General features: G+C 51.3%; 1 protein-coding gene and 1 long non-coding RNA gene across 2 annotated transcripts; one reads left to right on the forward strand and one right to left on the reverse strand.

Moving 5' to 3' along the window:
- Positions 1 to 3,961: 3,961 nt before the first annotated feature.
- LOC139033821 (uncharacterized) lies at positions 3,962 to 5,655 on the reverse strand. Its single transcript, XR_011486304.1, has 2 exons — positions 5,450 to 5,655; positions 3,962 to 4,868 (listed from the first exon to the last, which is right to left on the reverse strand). It is a non-coding gene; the product is annotated as an uncharacterized lncRNA (long non-coding RNA).
- Positions 5,656 to 7,511: 1,856 nt separating this feature from the next.
- On the forward strand, positions 7,512 to 20,112 carry ACKR3 (atypical chemokine receptor 3). The gene is made up of 2 exons (XM_020905509.2): positions 7,512 to 7,630; positions 18,215 to 20,112. The coding sequence occupies exon 2, from the start codon at positions 18,241 to 18,243 to the stop codon at positions 19,327 to 19,329; it is 1,089 nt and encodes a 362-aa protein (XP_020761168.1). The 5' UTR covers positions 7,512 to 7,630; positions 18,215 to 18,240; the 3' UTR covers positions 19,330 to 20,112.
- Positions 20,113 to 20,462: the final 350 nt, after the last annotated feature.

Below are 20,462 nucleotides of genomic sequence, written 5' to 3' on the forward strand. Positions count from 1 at the left end.
ACCTGATGCGAAGAGCTGACTCATTTGAAAAGACCCTGATGCTGGGAAAGATTGAGGGCAGGAGGAGAAGGGGACAACAGAAGATGAGATGGTTGGATGGCATCACCAACTCAATGGACATGAGTTTGAGTAAACTCTGGGAGTTGGTGATAGACAGGGAAGCCTGGCATGCTGTAGTCTATGGGTCACAAAGAGTCAGACATGACTGAGCGACTGAACTGAACTGAACTGAATGGACTGTACATGTGTGTCTATTTTTGGAGTATTTTGTGTATCTATTAATATTTGTCTATCATGCAAATACCACACCAGACTGATCATGTATCCTTATGTTAAGTCATAAAATCATAAAGTATGAGTTCTCCAACATTCTTTCAAGATGGATTTAAATATTTTTAGGTGTTTTCAATTACCATTAAAATATAAAAATCAACCTGTTAATTCTGCCAAAGAACTTTCTGGGGTTTTGATTAGGACTGCATTGAGCTTACACACAAATTTAGGAAGAATTCACATATTAACAGTATTGAGTCTCCCAATCCATGTACATGCTTTACGTCCTCATTCATTTTTGAGGAGGGCATGGCAACCCATTTCAGTTGGCATGGGCAACAAGAATGGAAACCCATTCTTGCCTGGAGAATCCCATGGACGGAGGAGCGTGGCAGGCTCCATTTCCTTTGGTTTCATTTAATTTCTCTCATGGCTGTTTAGTTCTCGAATTTGTTTTGTAGATTCCTCAGGATTTTTTCTATGTAAATAATCATGTCAACTGCCAATAAAAGAAGTTTAACATGTTTTTTTCAATGGCAGCCCACTCCTATAGTCTTGCCTGGAAAATCCCATGGAAGCAGAAACCTGGTAGGCTACAGTCCATAGGGTCGCAAATAGTCAGACATGATTGAGCAACTTCACTTTCACTTTCTTTCCAATCCATTGCCTTTATTTCTTTTTTTCCTTATTGAGACCAGCTCAGAAACCAGTACAATGTTGAAAGGAGATGGTAAAAGTGGGTATCTTTGTTTGTTTTTAATTTTAGATGCAGTTAAGGTATTCAATTTTTCAGCGTGAAGTATGATGTTAACTAAGTATTCATACATGCCCTATATCAAGTGTATACATGGGTTATATCAAATTAAGAAATTAAGTCAAATCAAGATCATTTCATTTTCAGATTGCTGAAAGTGACCATGAATTGGTTTTGAAGGTTTTCAAATGATTTATTAATTTAGTGAATTCTATTAATTTTGGAATGTTTAACTGGCCTTGTATTTTAAGAATAAACCCCACTTAGTCATGATATATTATACTGTTGTATTTGATTTGCTTTTTAAAGGATTTTTATGTCTATGTTCATGAGGGATATAGGTCTGCAAGATCCTTTTTGGCTAATGTCTGGTTATTTCTAGTTTGAGTTCTTATAAATAGTCCTGTTATAAACATTCTGGCTTTTTTTTTTTTTTTTTTGCTGCAATATAACACCTTTAAGTTGTGTATATATGTTGCAGTGGAACTTGTGGGTCATAGGGTATACGCATGTTTAATTTTAGCAAATCCTGCCAAAGTGGTTGTGGTATTTTGCACCTCCGCCGTCCGGGTAGAGCGTGTCACTGGACGTGTGTGCTGTGAGCTGCTTGCTACCAGTCTGCAAAGCGTTAGGTCCAGAAATCAAGAGTGAGCATTTAGAAACTTCTAGAAATGTGCCACGGACCCACAGTCGGCAGCCTTGTGCGACAGTGCAGACCAACACTTGAGATGGCGCATCTGCCTGAGGGCTGGGCGGCAGGCGCTGCTGGCCCAGTGCTTCTCAGCAGACCACGTGTTGGTCTGCAACGCACTGCAAACTGAGAAAGGATGCTGGTCTTTCACCATTCAGAGTTTGAGAAGCAGGGGTGTGGGAGAATTCTGGTGGTTCCACAGCCTTTGGTAGCATTCAGTAACCTCATTTTATTCTTTCCGGGGGGGGGGGGGGTACAGTTGTCTGGCCCCGTTATTTCAGTTTGTATTTTCCCGACGACTAAGGAAGTTGTACACTTTCCGTATATGTTTAGGTCATCTGCAGATCCCTCTGTGTGAAGTACCTACCTGTTCAAATTTTTTGCCCACTTGCAAGGTTTATATTTTTTCAGTTGAAGTATTGTTACCGTTCCATCACTCAGTCATGTCCGACTCTTTGTGACCCCATGGACTGCAGCACACCAGGCTTCCCTGTCCTTCACCATCTCCCGGAGCTTGCTCAAATTCACGTCGATCGATTTGGTGAAGTCATCCAACCATCTCATCCTCTGTTGCCCCCTTTTCCTCCTACCTTCAATCCTCCCCAGCATCAGGGTCTTTTCCAATGATTCAGCTCTTCGCATCAGGTGGCCCAAGTATTGGAGCTTCAGTTTCAGCAGCAGTCTTTCTAACGAATATTCAGGATTAATTTCCTTTAGGGTTGACTGGTTTGATCTCCTTGCAGTCCAAGGGACTCTCAAGAGTCTTGAGAATTGAAATATAGTTGATTTCTAATATCATGTTTGTTTCAGCACAGCAATTTACACACACACACACACACATATTCTTTTTCAGATTCTTTTCCCTTATCAGTCATTACAAAATATTAAGTATGGTTCCCTGTGCTATACAGTTGTCATTGTGGGTTACTATCTCATATATAGTGTTTATATGCTAATCTCAAGCTCCTGGTTCAACATTAATATTTTAAGTTTCCCCCAAACCCTTAACCTGGACTCTTTCCTAAACCCCACCCCCCACGTCTACGAGGGGGAAGGTGAGCAAAATAGGAGGAGAGCAAAAACCTGATTTAAAAGTGAGATTTGCTGAGTTTACTCAGGTCATATTTGTGAGCACTCACCATGAGCCAAGCATCGAGTGTGCCCACAAGAACCCAGCACTGACACCAAGCAGGCACATTCTTGCTCTGCAGAAATTTACACTCTAGCAGGTAGAAGACAAACACGAAATGATGACTTTGGATGGTGAGTAAGTGTTACCAAGAAAACAAAATAATGAAGAGAGTGACTGGGATGGGGGGATTCTTTGGCTAGAGTGGAGAAAGTGTTTCTAAAGCAACTGTATTTAAGCCTGAAACAGGATAATGAGGAGAAGGCAGCCATATAACAATTACTGGAAATAGCATTCCAAGAACAGAAAACATCAGGGGCAAAGGTCCTGAGGTGGAAACAAGCTGGTCCAGGTCTTGATTAAAGAATATTCTCCTATTTGGGTCAAATCTGATAAAATATATGCCCCACAGGCCAATGCAGTGGACACTGGTGGAGTTGTTCCCAGGTCCCCTTGACCCCTTTCTAGTTCTGTGTACGCCCCGGCACACTTAATGTGGGTTTACTGCCCAGGTTTGAGACTGGGTGAATCTATGAGAGGCTGACTTCGACTTCCTAGAGCAGCTTTGCCCACACGGGTTGAGAACAGGAAGTATCTGTGGTTATATTCCCTGACCCATCACCCAGCAGCCCAAATCCACTGGTCGAAGGATACAGGACCCGGAAAACCAGCTTCCTTGCCTGGGGTTGGCACAAATAAGGGTGCAATTTAGGCTTCATAGTGACATCAGGGATCAGGCTACAGTTGAGACTTAGTCAGAAATGGTACCTCTGGTTATCCATCCCCCTACACTCACCAGCTTCTTCTGGGAGCACTTCCTTAATACATCAGTGCCCCATGAATTGTCATCCAAGAGTCTGCTTTTAGAACCCTGATGCTCATTTTACATTTCTTTTGAGAGTATGTCTTTCTGTGCTAGAAAGCTGGACAAACTAGGTTGAATCTCCCTCTTTTTCACAGGCAATTACTCCCCCCCACCCCCACCAGGGGCAGGCTGTCCACTCCCTCTGGGCCTTAGTTTCCTCAGTTACAAAAGCAGGACAAAAAAATACATTATTACGTTAAGGGCTGCTGTGATGATTAACTGAAAGAATGCAACACTTAGCACAGAGACTGGCAAGTCACACACTCACAGCTGTTATTGCGCAAAGTTTAGGAAAGAGTTCATAAAATGTTGCAAGGCTTTAGTTTTATATCTTCAATGGTGCTCTGTGTCACCAGAATTTGGCCAGGGCCAGGGGATGAGGAAGGAGAGAAATAGCCTTTCTGGGACCTACAAGATGCCTTCAATCTTTTCATTTAAGCCTGAGAGTGAAAGTGAAAGTCACTCAGTTGTGTCTGACTCTTTGCGACCCCATGGGCTATACAGTCCATGGAATTCTCCAGGACAGAATACTGGAGTGGGTAGCCTTTCCCTTCTCCAGGGGATCATCCCAACCCAGGGATCGAACCTGGGTCTCCTGCATTGCAGGCAGATTCTTTACCAGCTAAGCCACCAGGGAAGCCCAAGAATACTGGAGTGGGTAGCCTATCCCTTCTCCAGCGGATCTTCCTGACCCAGGAATCAAACTGGGGTCTCCTGCATTGCAGGCGGATTCTTTACCAGCTGAGCTATCAGGGAAGCCCTAAGCCTGAGATGCACCTGCCAAGAATAGAAGGTTCTGTTAAAATTACTTTAAAGACAGGAACCTAAGCGTCCAAAGAGATAGGATGCATAAGGAGACATGGCGTGCAAGTCAAGCTCTAAAGCAGGCCCATCGGAACCGAGCCCAGCCTGGGACCTCCATCACCTTGCTGGCAGGGCTCTGTCTTTCCTTCCAGGTCCTTTCACCATGCCAGGCATTGGCGTCTGCGGTTCAGCGGGGGATGTCCAGTCCTGGCTGAGATGACTCCCGCCAGGCCAAGCCCCTGACTGGTTCCAGGAATCCGTAACACCTGGTGTGATGTGCTGAGGTTGCCAGGAAGACGTGCCCTGGGGCCAGGTTAGTCTTCGGTGCTCGGGCGACAGTGCAGGAGAGCCTCTGTGGACCACGTATGCAGTCATCAGAGACCACCGTCTCTCCATCCTAACTGTGCTCCCCTGGGAGCTCCCCCAGGAGCTTCCACCCTGCCCACCATCAGAGACCACCGTCTCTCCATCCTTACTGTGCCCCCCACCCCAAAGCCCCCACCCTGCCCGCCACAGTTCTGGCCCTCCAGGATTCCTCTGAAAGGGGGCTGGGGTTTCGAGGCAGGAGGTTGATGGGGCCACATCCACAGGCAAATCAGAGCCCAGTAAGTACAGCTGCTCTGTGGGGGTCTAAAATCCCAGACAGGGAAGGGGGGGCTTGACTGGACACCCCTTCACCGCGCCACTGCTCTGAGTAGTCAGGGCTAGGAATGGGTTGAGGAACTATGAGTTCTGGGCAACCCTAGGCACAATAACCCATTCCTGCTTCTCCGAGTTTCCCATGGGGGTGAGCAAACCCATTCCTCCCCAGCTAACCCCTCCCTTAGAAACACAGCCCTCCCAACAGTGGGGCAGACTTCCAAACGTTCCAAGAGACATTTTGGGTCCCAGGGTGATGGATTCCTGTTCCCTTGCAAAACCTGGCTTACTTACCCTCTCAATTCCCCCAGGACTGGGTTCTCCGAGAGGACTGGGGGTGGGGACAGCCAGGGGAGTACTCGGACGTGGGAGGGTGGCGGGCGGACGCATGCAGCTCTGCACCCGAACCAGTACCAGGATCCCTGCGCCCCTCGCCTTCCTCTGGATACTGAGCCAGGCGCCCCAGCCCAGTCCTCTCGGGGAGCGCGGGCCCCACAGCATCTGACCTGAAGCGGGTTCTTCTTTTTTTTTTTAACATCTACTTTGAGTTTTCCTTCCTCCGCTTTAGCAACTGCATCCTGTCTCGCTGGTTTATCTGCGAGGAGGCTTGCTTTCTTTTCCACACAGCACACTTAATTGAGAGCAGATTCAAGCCCATCCTGCCTTTCGGTCTGGCCCCCAAACCTGCCAAAGGAGAATGGCGTTCGCTGAGGGACAGATCAAGTTCATAGACACAGAAGGTCAGCCTGTGCATCGCTGTCCGGAGGAGGGCAGCCCTGCCGGGGCCGCCGCTGCGGGCATTTGTCAGACTCAGACACAGGGTCATGGGCCGGGAGAAAACAGGACCGAGAAAGTCCTGAGGATGTACTTGCGGACTCCCCCCAAATCCTGCGTGTGTGCTGACTGGCGGCCCGCGGTTTTACTCCACAGTCACTTTCACTCCGGGAGCTCGGAGACGGGGCTTAGGGTGCCCAGGAGACTGGGCAGGAAGAAGGTCCGTGCCAGTTGTTAAGGACAGTGACCCGATGAGCAGGGACAGGGTGGGCAGACCCCCTCTGAGAGCCTCCGGGAGCAGGCGTGCTCTGAGCTCGTACTTTGGAGTGATTTCCACTGTGCGGGTGAAGTTTCATCTAAACAAAATATTTCTTTTGTTGAGGGCTTTCTGCAACACGGAGGCCTTCTGGCTGCCTAAGAGTTTGACCTCCCAATTCTCCAGACTCGGCATTTGGCCGTCTGCTGGTATTTTTAGTAGAAGTATAAAAAGAACCTCAGAAAGTTTGGGCTGGGGAGGGGAGGGGGAGGACTGGGTGCCTGCATACAGTGACTTGAGCCATGGAACTAACACCAGGAGGCAGAAAGCAAAACAGAAGCCGCGGACCAGCGCGTTACCCTGGGGGAAAAGCTCAGCAAGCATGGTTTTAAAAGTGAAAGTTCAGGTCCCTGTCTTACCCTAGATTTCTCTAAATAGGGCAGTAGAGGGGATTATTATGTGAAGCACATGCTTAGGTTCTATTCCGCCACAGACAGAACTTCAGCCACCCATTTCTAGATAAGAATGTATATGTCAATAATAAAAATAAATATTTGCTAATTAACCTCCGAAGAGGACATTATCAAAAGACACGTCTGATACCTCTAATCTGTGTCTGGCACTAGGTAGGTGGTTCAGAACATTATTTTCACTAGACTTTCAGGATTTACAAATAAAAGAATCTAAATAAAATCTGTTACAAATGTTCCTTCCCCTCCTTTGGGGGTAGTGTGATGTGGTACAGATTCATTGCTCCCCTTCCAAAACTGTTGCTTCTGTTTTGGAGGAATTAACAAAGACAACCCAGGCTTAATAAATCAACACCGAAGTTCAGAAGTTCAGAGCAATTTGTCTTGGGAACAAAGTCTTCCCTAGAGCTAAGAGGCATTCAAAGGAATTCTTGTTGTTAATGGGATTATTAAAGATATCCCTGAGACCCAGATAAATATTTGATGATTTGGCAAAGCGCTGGGGTTTCTTTGCTGGTATTTCTTCTGCTGACGCATCTCCCCCCTCCACCTGGGGTCTGGACCTTGTAGCTTCATTAGACTCTGCAAATGAAGGCAGGCTGGGATTTCCCCAGAGTCTGCTTGTGTGCGAGAGCTTGGCCGGAAACCACAGACCAGGGTTTACAAGAGGGGTGAGGACGCGCGCGCGCGTGCAAGTGTGTGCGTGCATGCAAGCATGTGCGTGTGTGTGTGTGTGTGTGCGCGCGCGCGTGGAGGGAGGGTGGCCGGGGCGGGGGAATGGAGGGGGAGGGTCCCGGAGAGGGAAGCAGCAGTTGCCGGTTACAAAGCTGCCATCTAGAGGCCGCCCGCCCGCAGTGTATATAACGCGGGTCTGCAGCCCCAGAAAGCTCACACTTGTGCAAACTGCTCAGCCCTAAGGCACGGAGCGCCTGAACCCAGAAGGCGAGCCCGGAGCCGGAGGAGCCCAGCCGCCAGGTAAGGAAAAGCTGCTGGGTCAGCAGGGCGTGCGGACGGCGGGCAGGGGTCTGCTCTTAAGCGCAGCAGTCTTTTTCCAGAGCTCTTCTTTGGAATAAGCTCTGATGGGTGCTGGCGAGTCCGCAGGTCTGGTTTCCGAAAGCGCAGGCGGCGTGCTGCCTTGAGAAGTGCGGCTGCTAACTCGGGGCTTCCCGTGGGCTGCAGAAAGTCAACAGGGGCTGTTTTCTGAAGTGGAAGGCGCTCTCTCTGTGTGTCTATTGGACTGAGGAATCTGGGGTTCATTTGTAAGCAGACTGTCCATCCCGCTTGCTCAAAGTTGGCATCGGGGTCAGCTTGGGACCGCTGCCTACCTGTTTTCTCCTCTGGTCTCTCCACTGGGGAAACAACTGGTACTAAACGTGTAATCTAGAAAGATGTGCCCTTTATGAAGAGGCATCCTCCAGCCCTCCAGCGGAGAAGAAAACTGGGCTGAGAGTCTTTGTGGGTCCAGAATGGGTTTGAATTCACTGCTCTGGAGGATTACCGGCGCCTGTAAATCCGGAAGCTATAAGAGTGAATGTTAAATACAGCACGGCCGTCTTGTCTCTCCACTGCATCCTTCTTAATCTGACTATTTGCTGTTCGCTCAGAAGGTGTTAAATCTGCCTTCAGTTGGGGGAAAAAAGGCACACACACAAGTCTAGGATTTTGCATGGTAATTGTACTCTTGAAGTAAAAAACATGAATTTTGTTCGATTTTGTTTGCCTGTATAAAGATCTGAGAAGTGACTCAAAACTCTGCAGTGAGGTCAGGCTTGGGTGGTTAGCCAAGACTTGTAAGTTCCAGGGAGAATGAGAAGTTGTAAAAGTCAGACTGCCTGTCTCCCTTTTTCTTTCTCTCTCTGTCTTTCTTTCTTTAAATTCATTTGTTCACACCAGGATCATTACGTTTTCCAGACGTAGAAGAGGCCCCCCCCCCAAATGGTTTACAGCCCTTTGAAGGTATTTGATGCCTTGACATCCCCTGAAACATTCATTCTGCAGAGTCTCAATGTGGTAACTTTTTCTTTTCTCTTTAAACGGGCAGATGCTGCCTTTGTGTCGCTTTATTTATTCCAGGGAAATGCGGAGATCAAATAGGCTCTCCTAGAAAGGCAAGTGGAGGCGGCTGGTGTCTGCGCTTCACTTTCCATAGATTTTAAATGGATAAACTGCTTGCCCTTCTTTCATCAGCCCTTGAGCTTCCCCAGATGCAGAGCCTTTTTCTAAAGCAGAGTTGCACATGGGGAGCTCTAGCTTGGAAACAATTTGCTCTTTTTTCCCCAGTCTCTGCCATAAACACTGCAATGTGCACCAACTGTGGAGCCCCATGCCCCAAGCTCCTGGGGGTGGGGGTGGGGTAGGAGGGCTGCACGGGATTCGGGTGGAAAAGCGAAAGAAAGTTGAGACTTGCGCCTGTGTTTGGCTGCTCATCTGATGTTTTAAAGGGGTGTGCATTGCAGTTGTCATTTTTTTAAAGTTCTGGAAAGTACAGTGCAGGCAGCATGCAGATGCTTAACTGAGTCAGGACTTCGAGGTTATCCCATATTAACAGCCAGTCTTGAGAGACTGGAGAAGGTATTATGGTTTCTAATCAGGTCCAGAACAGGCAAAGTATAGTCTTTCTGGATGGGAAAAAAAAAACCAAAACAAAAAAACCCTACTTAATCGGGAACAGTGGCTTTTTGTCTGATCACTCCAGGCAGAGAGAGAGGCTCCTGTTTTCCAGGAGACACCAGGGAAATTGGTTACTCAAACCTGAGACTGAAAAAGAGTTGTTCTATGAACCCTAAGGGTAACCAGGAGAAGAAGAAAACCTTAAAGGTTTAAGGACTTGAGATGGTTCTCAGTGATTCTGCAGAACAGGAGTGGAATTCCGGGCTAGAAAGTATTTGTATCTTTCGTCCAGGCAACCACGGAACTTGGTTTTTATTCAGGAACAGAAATAGTTTTAGAAGGGCTTCCAGACAAATCGCTTGAGTGTAGGTGGAAATTTGTATGTCATGTCAAGTGTTTTTAAAGTCCAGGAAATTATAGCTCTGGGAGACATATGTTTTATTAAAGTGAAAGCAAGCAGAAAAAAAGGAAAGAATGGGAAAAGGGGGGCAGTTCTCTGATTTTTGAATACTTAATGGTTTGCTGCTGGAATCTTTGATCCTTTGGTTACACGAGAATTGACTCAACTTAGAACTGGAAAAAAACAAACGTCGTTGCTTGGTTCTTCAAGTGATGAGAGAGTGGCGTATTTTCGTAGTGAAAATTTTGCCGAGCCCTAAGTCGGTTTGGAAGCTGACTCTGCTTTTTTGTTCTGAGGTGGAGGGGCTGAGACCCCCCTCGGGTGGTGCCCTCGGGCAGGGGACAGGTAAAGGGGCAGGGGGCTGCCAGGGGACTGCCAGCCCGATGGCTAACACCTTCCAGTTCTCTTACGGTCCTGGAAACCTCTGTCACATCTTCTCCTAGTTTTAAGTCTAAGATGCGAACCCCACGGTGTATAGCCCAGGGTTTGGGGCTGCCCTAGGCTGGCTGACCCCCCACCACTCGTCCTGCTTCTAAGCTGGGTGGGAATTAGGGCTCTGGTTACACCCGCCAACCGAGACGCAGCCTTTGTGCCGTGGGAACCTCTGGGTCTGCCCTCCTGGGTCCCATGCCGCTTCCCAGTCGGGAGCACAATAGAACAGATCAGGTTTCTGGATGTGGGGCTCGCTCTGTTTCCCCAAATTCTCCCCATGTATCAATGCGAAGTGTGTCTGAGGACTCTGGAAATAGATGGCTTCTATCTGGATTAGGGTTTGGATTTTTCTCTCATTATTTTTTTGAGTTCTCAAACGACTCAGAGCGTTCTTTCCTTGTGGAGAATAACAGCAGTCAGGATGGCATTGTTCTGTTTGTTTGACATGGGGTGGGGGAGACAGACTGCCCCCCGCCCCCATTCTGCTCTCAGCCCTAGCAGGTGGCCCTGCAAGCCTGGGCCAAAACGTTCCTGGACATCCCCATAGACTTAATGCAGGACTGTTAAGAAATGAAGCAACCCCAGAGCTGTGCAGTTTCCTAAGGACTTTTAGAACCGGTGCTCTGGCACAACCCAGAGGGATGGGATGGGGAGGGAGGTAGGTGGGGGGTTCAGGATGGGGGACACATGTACACCCATGGCTGATCCATGTAGATGTATGGCAAAAACACCACAATATTGTAGTTAGCCTCCAATTAAAATAAGTTAATCAATTAAAAAAGGAGAAAGGAATGGTGCAGGTCTTCTGTATGTAAATTGCACTCCTGGATAGAAAGGGCGGGGCTTCTGCAGGAGACCAGAGTCTGTGTCCCCCTGGAGAGTCCCTGGGGGGTGGGGAGGGTGAACAGAGCGGTTTCAGCCACACCCCTGAGTTTCTGGTCCCGCTGCCTGTCTGGCCTCAGTTTCCAGGTGCCCAGCGGCGAGGTTAGCCAGGGTGGGCGATCATGTTGGGACAACACTGAGCTCCTCCGTGAAATTCCGCGCTGGGAGGACATGAGTTGAGTCCCAATTGCAGAAAAGCCAGTGAAGAAGGTCACCTGCGGGCACAGGTCCTGGAGAGCCCAGGGTCCCCTCGGTGTCTGAGTCGGTGCCCTGGGGGCCCGGCCCATGTTACCTTCTCTGCACTGCACCCTGGCCTGACAAGCACCCGGCTTCCCCTGCAGGCCTTCTGCGAGTTTCGTACTGCCTCCTCCCTCAAAAGCCTTTCCTGCCCCAAAACCAGACCCTTGCTCAAGACCATGGTGGCTCCCGCATGGACAGGCTCAGCCAGGTCCGGTGACCCTCCCATAGCCCGTCACTGGCCACCCCAGCACCCTCTTTCTCCTGGGGGGGGTCCCCATCGGTCACTGGAGTGGAAGTCCGTCTCCACGCTCCAGCAGCGTCCACACTGCCTTCCTTCCTTCCCGACCCGCTGGCGGGTTCCTGGGGGTGGGTGGGGAGTGATGTTTCTAGTCTGTTATCACCCCAGAGCAATGCCTTTAACCGAAGGGGCTCCACAAACATTGGAGGGCATAGAAATGGGTGAGACTTAAGTGAGGGTTCTGGAATAGTTTCCTCGGGGCTCCCATTTCCATTGATAATTGCAAATTTCTGGTCTCCGGAGCTTGATTCACTGTTGACTCATTGATTATGAATTCACTGGACACTTTTTTTGTCCAGGTGCCATTGCTGGCTGCCCCGTACACAGACAGTAAGGCATCGTGGGGGTGGGCGCTTGAAGGGGAAGGAGGGGAGGCAGGGGATCAGCTCAGTGACACAGTGGAGGTATAAGACCTGGCTGGGAGAAGGTGGGAGTAATAGAGGGCATAAATGAGGATGGGATTTATTGGGGAGAGGAGGGCCTACCTGGCTGGTCTGGAAGGGTATTCCAAGTCTGTGACTGGAAATTGCAAACATGCTGAAGGCAGTGTTGGGGAACTCCGGCTGGATACCTGAATGTGGGGCGGTCTGTGTCCTACAGGGAGTGACTGTGATCCACTGGAAGGACATGTTCCTTGCAGGCCAAACCACGAGCCCACGGAGACCCTGAACTTGGAGATGTCTCTTTCTGGCTTTGCCCTCAGCTTGCAGGGTGAGGGCAGGGAGACCAGTGGGGGCAGCTGAATGTGTCAGGCCGCTTGAAGCTGCGCTGTGGTCATCAAGGAAACTTGGTTGATGAATAATAAGCCCAAGAGATGAGGGGACATCTCCCTTCCAGCAAATGGGGATGTGAGTGGTAGATGAGTCTCTTAACAGATGCCAGTGTTGGGGGTAGGGGAGGGCGGGGGTGGACAGACGCTGGTCCTCCATCCTGCAGGCCACAGGAAAATCTACTTACTATCTTGGTGGAAGTGTGATGCTTTCTGGGTGCAGATGTTAGACCCAGAATCTACAGGAAGTGATCCCTATAGTGGGAGCTCGGTGAGAGAAACCAGTACCCATTGGGGAAAGGGAACAAAAAAAAGTGACGCTGATTACTGCTTTGTTCTCAGCGGGGTCCCTCTGGTCTAGAAAAAATGAACCATGGACCATCATTGTTCTGTGGGACATTCCTCCGTCTAGTAAAATTTCCATAACTCCTGATGCCAAGTTTCAGATCACACAGAAATGTGTAGGGTGAAAGCTACAATCCCCCCTTTGTCCTCTCATCCTGCACTTCCAGCCCAGTTTTATACTCACTGCAGATCTTTTCCCATGCTTTTACGCACATATGGGTGTGTGCCCAGTCACTTCAGTTGTGTCCGACTCTTTGTGACCCCGTGGACTGTAGCCCGCCAGGCTCCTGTGTCCATGGGATTCTCCAGGCAAGAATACTGGAGTGGGTTGCCGTGCCCTCCTCCAGGGGATCTTCCTGACCCAGGGATTGAACCTGCGTCTCTTGCATCTCCTGCCTTGGCAGGCAGGTTCTTTACCACTAGTGCCACCTGGGAAGCTCCTTATGCACATATATGTATCTATAAAAATACTCATAATTCTTGTTTTTTTATATGTATATATGTATAACTTTCCATGTTCATAAAAGCATTCCCTCTTTATTTGTACAGTTGTATTATATTCCAGACAGTAGTTTGCAGTCCTTTATGGGCCGACATTTATGTTGTCTGCAATTTTTTGCTGGTGTATAAATAGTGCTTCAGTAAACATCCTTGCATAAATTTTCTTGGAAATATTTATTTTGAGAAGAGAATGTGTGAACTTGTGAGATCAAAGAACTGGAAGAATCTTTTATCACAAGCCCTGTTGCTTTCCTTCCATGAGGAATCTTTATACAGATGTTATGCATGAGTCGTCGCTCATTCTCCTGCCCACCCTGGTTGGGGCTCTGACTCTTGGGGACACAGGCAGTGGGCAGGTGTGATTGTGCCTCCTGAGTTCTGGACCAAGCTGACAGGAACGGAACTGCTGGCTTATTGCATCAGACGGGGTCTGGTCCATGTGGACGTGGGAGTCGGCTCCAGGTCCTGGGATCCTCAGCCTCACCACTGCCCTTCCCGCCATTGCAGACCAGCCACATGGCCTGGAGGCATCACCACGTATACGAGGATCATGGCCCATCCTTCCCAGTTGGCATAGGCAGTGAGCCCTCCAGTTGCATGGGATGACCCCTTGCTTTTCCTGGGGGCAAGTGGAGACTCTGGTGAAGGGTCTCTGGGGGTTTGAGTGGCCTCAGGGAGTTAATGGGATGCCTCCCTCACCCCTCTTCCTTCGGGTTTGGCCAGACCTTGGGGAGCCAGGGGCCTGAGTAGACATTTTGTAGTTGCTATATCACATCTTTGTTCAGGTCAGCATCTTGAGAGCATCACCTGTTAAAATCTAAGACAGTGACTTAGGAAGATTGTTGTCTTAGGCGTGGGGACCACCCACGGTTAGCCCCGGGCCTCCAGGACACGCGCTCAGAGGCCCACCGACTGCATTTGACGTGACCCGGCAGGTGTCTTTATCTGATACTATTCTCTTTTTCTGAAAAGAGCCCTTGTTTGTTTCCAAAACAGAACAGGTGAAAAATGACAGATGACGCAGGCTGTGCTCTCCTGTGGGCATTTGCCCCTCTTTGGCTTTCCGTTTGAATCTGCGGGGGGCTGGCTTGCTGCACTGCTTGTGTGCACACCTCCCCTCTGGTGGCCTCCCTTCCTTCTCTGGACCCCTGCAGCCTCTGCCCTGGGAGGGCAGGGGCCGGTGGGCTCCCTGGAAGAAGGCCGGTGGGCACGGCGTGGGCCTCTGGCTCCTCTCCCGGGCTGGTGGCTGGTCGCTGGTCAGTGGTTGGTGGTAGGTGATCGGTGAGCCAGCTGGCTTTCAAGCTCCAGCATGGTGCACCCCCCCAAGCCTCTGCTGTCCCCCCAGCCCCTCCTGGAAGGTTCCCCGTGCTGCCCAAGAGGACACAGAGAGGACGACTGCGGGGGGGCGGGGGACCGACTCTTAAGTCACCTTCCGGGCCCAGAGGACGAGTGATCATCAAGTTGGGTTTTCATTGTCCAGAGGCCAGAAACCAAAGGACCCGATGGGGTCCCTGAGCCCTCCCCCACCTTGGCCGCGGCCCTGGGGACACCGAGGGCCGGCCCAGCCCCAGAGGTGTGAGTGTGGATGGTCTGCTCTGCAGGAGACGTGGTTCCTTGAGGGACACAGATTCCTGGTGTTTTCCTCCTGTGCCCATGGACCCCTCTGTCCACACTGAGCCATGTCCCTCTGCCTGGGTGCTGGGGGGCACGGCGTGTCCAGTGGGCGGGATGACTCCCTGGGGTAAAGACGGAGGTGGGGGCGTCGTGCCTCGGTCAGGCTTCCTTTTTCTCAGCCCCTGTGCACGGCCCAGACCCCAGGGATTCTGGCTGCGTCTGTGGAGGCCTGGTAGGGATGTGCCAGGGCGGGCAGAGGAAAGGACCCCCGGCCAGGGCCCAGCCCCGCTCTGCTCGCCTCTGTGGGGCAGCAGCTTGTCCTCCGGCTGAGTTCTGCAGGGACCCAGGTCAGATGAGGTCATGGGCTGAAAGTGCTTTATAAGCTAAAGTGAAAGTGTTTGTCGCTCAGTCATGTCCGACTCTGCAACCCCACGGACTGCAGCCCGCCAGGCTCCTCTGTCCATGAGATTCTCCAGGCAAGAATACTGGAGTGGGTTGCCATCCTCCTCCAGGGGATCTTCCCGACCCAGGAATTGAACCCACGTCTCTTCTATCTCCTGCACTGGCAGAAGGGTTCCTTGCCACTAGCAACCACCTTTACCACTAGGCCTTAGGGAAGCCCCATGCCATGCTGCAAATGTGTTTCATGGATCACAGCCTGGTCATGGCGAAGGGGCTTGTGTTACTCAGTGGAGCTCTGAGCCGTGAGTATGTCACCTGAGATGGATGGGTCACAGTGGAGAGTTCTGACAAAACGTGGTACACTGGAGAAGGGAAGGGCAGACCACTCCAGTGAGAACCCCATGAACAGTGTGAAAAGACAAGAAAATATGACACCGGAAGATTGGAGCCCACCACCCCCACCCCGCCAGGTTGGAAGGTGTCTTGTATGCTTCTCCTGAAAGAGCAGAGCGCAATTACTAACAGCTCCAGGAAGAATGAGGTGGCTGGGCCAAATCGTAAATGATGCTCAGCTGTGGATGTGTTTCATTTTAAGGAGATGGGGAAGAAAAAGGGGGTCACACCATAGAGCCACACAGGAGAGCAAAGCCCAAGTCCTTCCCTCCCTCCCTCCTGAAGTCGGGGGTGCAGCGGGCACCATCAGTTCCTGGCTGCTTAGCAGCCCAGGGTGGCGTGAGGGTCAGGGGGACCTTGAAGGCAGGGTCTGGAGGTGGCCGCCCACTCCGAGGCCAGTCCAGGCCTGGTTTCTCAGAGGCGTGCGCTGTGTGTCCATGCCTCTCGGGGTCCTCCAGCTGCGTCTTCGGACAGGCCATCCCACAGTGTCTTAGGAGGAGGAGTTTATTTGTCCTGACTTGACCGTGGGCTTCCCTTGTGGCACAGCTGGCAAAGAATCTGCCTGCATTGCGGGAGACCTGGGTTCGATCCCTGGGCTGGGAAGATCCCCTGGAGAAGGGAAAGGCTACCACTCCAGTATTCTGGCCTGGAGAATCCCATGGACTGTGAAGTCCATGGGGTCACAAAGAGTCGGACACGACTAAGTGACCTTCACTTCACTTTACTTCAACTTGACCTTGCTCATTTTCCATGCGTGCCCTCTGGTCGGGTTTTGCAACAAGTCGGTGGTCCCAGGGCCTGAGCATCCTCCTGGTGATGGGGGGAGGCTCTGAGGACCACCAGGCTTCCTGGCCTCGGGCCCCATGGCTCCACCACCTCCTCCTCGGAGGTCCAGCTGTGTCCATCAGCAGCAGAGGACGCTGAGGTCTGGTCAGGTCACCTGGAAGGGAACCAGCAGCCTCTTGCCGCTCACAGAGGCGAACAGACAGCAGCTGAGGGCCGGCTCCATACCTGTGGTCCTAGGGCAGGTGCTCAGCTGTGAGTCTGGAGGCTGAGGTGCCCTGGGCGGCAGCAGGTGGCTGGCCTCACTTCTGGGGTGTCTGCTCGTTTCCCCTGGAGGTAAAGGCATAACTCGCTGTCTGCGGGCAGCTCCTGCCTCTCCCCACCAGGGCAGGGCATTGGCCACTTAGCCACTTGGTCACTTTTGAATGTAGGGCAAGAGGTAAGCGAGTCTGTGCTTTTTGATAGGTCAGGAGTGGGGGAGGATGCAGCTTTGAGCTTCTGTCTGTTAGATTCTATCTTCAGCCCTTGAGTTCTGAGGTAGTCCTGGGAGAAAGGGGCTGGTGCCCTGAGGAAGTAGTGGCAGATGACGGGTTAACTAGACTCTCAAGAAACACTAATGAGGGAGGAGCCCGAATCTGAGCCCAGGACGGTCCGATCAGCAGAGGGCTGCTCTCCCAGCTGGGTCTCTGTGGACCATTAGCTCGGCCGCTGGGCCCTGACTCAGGGACCATCCTTCCCTATCCTCTGGGACCTCTCGTGTGTGGCCTGGAGTCCACTTTAGATGAACTTGGCAAATAAGCTTGGCTTGCACTCAGTCCTTACCTGTGACAGGGGAGAAGGAGGGACAGACAGACCCCCTACTCTAGATGGCGATGCCCATCAGGGCTCCCTTGGGCCGAGTGGTTTCATTTTGCAGCTCCTTCCTGTGGGGACGTGGTGAGGCTGTCCACCCAGGGTGGTGGTGGGGGCATTTCAGAGCCTTCAGGTGGGCAGGACAGCAGGAGAAGACGGCCCTGGGCAGCTCTCGGAGCTGGTGTTCATGGGCCATCTTGCCAAGGCATGGTAATGCCTCAGGCCTGGATTCTCCTGGGGGTTAAGATGGTGCCAGTCGAGAGTGTTAACCTCATGCCAGGTCAACAGGGAAGACCTTTGGGAAAAGCCAGCCCTTCCGAGGCCCACCAGCTTTGGGCCTTGGTACAAGTTGCTCTCAAAGCAGCTGGACAAATGAAAGATGGGAAACCAGCAGTGGCCCACCTTCGGAGATGGCCGGTTGGTGGCTCTGAGTTGTGAACCACTTGGCAAAGTCGGAGGCTGTGGATGGGGGCACAGTGAACCTGCAGGGCGGTCCATATACCGTCCACACCTCCAGGGGTCTGCAAACCGCAGGCGGCCTGACACGGTCGAGCAGGACACTTGTCACTCACCAGTGCAGGGAACAGATCCACCCTGTTCTTGGGTACGTGGGTGAAATGCCTCTGCCACCCGCAGGGGAAAGCGAGCTGGCCACAGGCACCTCTGGGCCAAGGCTTAGCTGCCCGACGTCCCTCTGGCTCCCAGAATGTGTCAGTTTCACATCCGGGGCACAGTCCAGTCTGGTGACCTCTTGAGAACACAGTTCTGCAAAGACAGGGGAAGCGAACACTTTCACTCTTTGAGGGAGATGGATTCAGGTTCACACGGTTTTAGAACCCGGGTGTGTTTTGTTTTGCAGATTCTCTTGCGGTCAGTTTTCTTTTCTCCTTTCTTTGCAAAGCTACTTGGGAGCTAACGTGAAACTGCTAAGCGCTGTTGACAGGAGTGCTGGGAAAGTGCTTTACAGGCCTGGAGCGTTTGCTAAGGGATCCATTCTTCTCTTGCATCTTTTAAAACTGTATTTGCTTTTGCGCGCAGGCCGTTGGACCGCTGCCCTCAACACCATGGACCTGCATCTCCTGGACTACTCGGAGCCGGGGAACTTCTCCGACATCAGCTGGCCCTGCAACGGCAGCGACTGCATCGCGGTGGACACCCTGCAGTGCGGCCACATTCCAAACAAGAGCGTCCTGCTGTACACGCTGTCCTTCATCTACATCTTCATCTTCGTGATCGGCATGATCGCCAACTCCGTGGTGGTCTGGGTGAACATCCAGGCCAAGACCACGGGCTACGACACACACTGCTACATCTTGAACCTGGCCATCGCCGACCTGTGGGTGGTGGTCACCATCCCCGTCTGGGTGGTCAGCCTCGTGCAGCATAACCAGTGGCCCATGGGCGAGCTCACATGCAAGGTCACCCACCTCATCTTCTCCATCAACCTCTTCGGCAGCATCTTCTTCCTCACCTGCATGAGCGTGGACCGCTACCTGTCTGTCGCCTACTTCGCCAGCACCTCCGGCCGCAAGAAGAGGCTGGTGCGCCGAGCCGTGTGCGTCCTGGTGTGGCTGCTGGCCTTCGGCGTGTCCCTGCCCGACACCTACTACCTGAAGACCGTGACATCCGCCTCCAACAACGAGACCTACTGCCGGGCCTTCTACCCCGAGCACAGCGTCAAGGAGTGGCTCATCAGCATGGAGCTGGTCTCCGTGGTCCTGGGCTTCGCCATTCCTTTCTCCATCATCGCTGTCTTCTACTTCCTGCTGGCCCGAGCCATCGCCTCCTCCAGCGACCAGGAGAAGCAGAGCAGCCGGAAGATCATCTTCTCCTACGTGGTGGTCTTCCTGGTGTGCTGGCTGCCCTACCACCTGGTGGTGCTGCTGGACATCTTCTCCATCCTCCACTACATCCCCTTCACCTGCCAGCTGGAGGCCTTCCTCTTCACGGCGCTGCACGTCACGCAGTGCCTGTCCCTGGTGCACTGCTGCGTCAACCCCGTGCTTTACAGCTTCATCAACCGCAACTACCGGTACGAGCTGATGAAGGCCTTCATCTTCAAGTACTCGGCCAAAACGGGCCTCACCAAGCTCATCGACGCCTCCCGCGTGTCGGAGACCGAGTACTCCGCCTTGGAGCAGAACGCCAAGTGAGGGCGCCCCGTGCGGCCTCTGGACCTGTGCGCTGGGCTCCAGCGGGGGGACCGCCGGGCTGCGTGGTTTTCCGGAGGAAAGCCGAGTGGCTTCGGGCTTGGCGACCCTCAGTGGCGTGGAGAAGGGCAGCCTGCGTCCCTGTGGCTCCTTTCTCGCTCTCCAGCCAGCGGACCCTCGCGGGGCCCCTGTGACAAGCCCCCGCCGCTAGTCACACCAGCTTCGGGAGAGGCTTGCCTGCACTTCTGTAACATAGGACTTTTCTGTGCTGCCTGAAGGTTTTATAATGGGGATTTGTATTTAAATCTTAAGACTCTATTTTTCTCACTCTCGATGTACCCTCTCGATGTATTTGAAAGTTTATATTTTAAATATCGTATGGAAGGTATCCATGCTGACATGTACTACTCAGTGTCGTAGTTCTGAGGTTAGTTTGACTTCCGTTTTGACTAAGGATGACGTTAATTGTTAGCTGTTTTGAAAGCCTCTCTATATATAAATATATATAAATATATATATAAATATATATGCCAGTCTTGGCTGAAATGTTTTATTTACGATAGTTTTATATCTGTGTGGTGCTTTGGGCCGGTCTGGGATACGGAACGAAAACTGCTCTATAATGCGGTTTGTGACATTAATATTATTGTAAAGTGACGTTAAAAATAAATGCAGTGACACTCTTCCAGGCTGTAACGCGGCACACGAAACAAACCCTTGTATTCCAGAGAGTTCTTTCCATTTGTAAGTTATTTTTTTTTAATAAAGATTTCTTTTTCCTAAAAACGTGTTTGGATCTCAATTTTCAAAGCATGTTTGGCATTCAGGTGGCATGTTTGATGATAATATACAAATATTTACAACATAGGCGATCAACCTAGTAAACGTTTAAAGGAGGGAGCACTGCCAGAAAAGCCAAACCCAGGTGGTTAACTTGGATGAAATTATGTGAAAGGAGGAACATCTGAGTGCGAGCGTTGTGGTTTAATTTTTTAAAAAATTTCTTCCTATGTTTAAGGGAGGGGAGCTGGTTGGTAGGTGCACCTGTCAATGCAAAATTGGTAAAGAAAAGTCCCGGTTTGCTGTCTGCCCCAAACGGTTTAGGGCCTGGAACTCACCCTCGTATCCGCCAGGCC

Source organism: Odocoileus virginianus, unplaced genomic scaffold (genome assembly GCF_023699985.2).
Source record: "Odocoileus virginianus isolate 20LAN1187 ecotype Illinois unplaced genomic scaffold, Ovbor_1.2 Unplaced_Contig_4, whole genome shotgun sequence".
Taxonomy (NCBI): domain Eukaryota; kingdom Metazoa; phylum Chordata; class Mammalia; order Artiodactyla; family Cervidae; genus Odocoileus; species Odocoileus virginianus.

Coding starts and splice junctions, on each gene's coding strand:
- ACKR3 (XM_020905509.2), top strand. CDS start 18,241: ATGGACCTGCATCTCCTGGACTACTCGGAGCCGGGGAACTTCTCCGAC.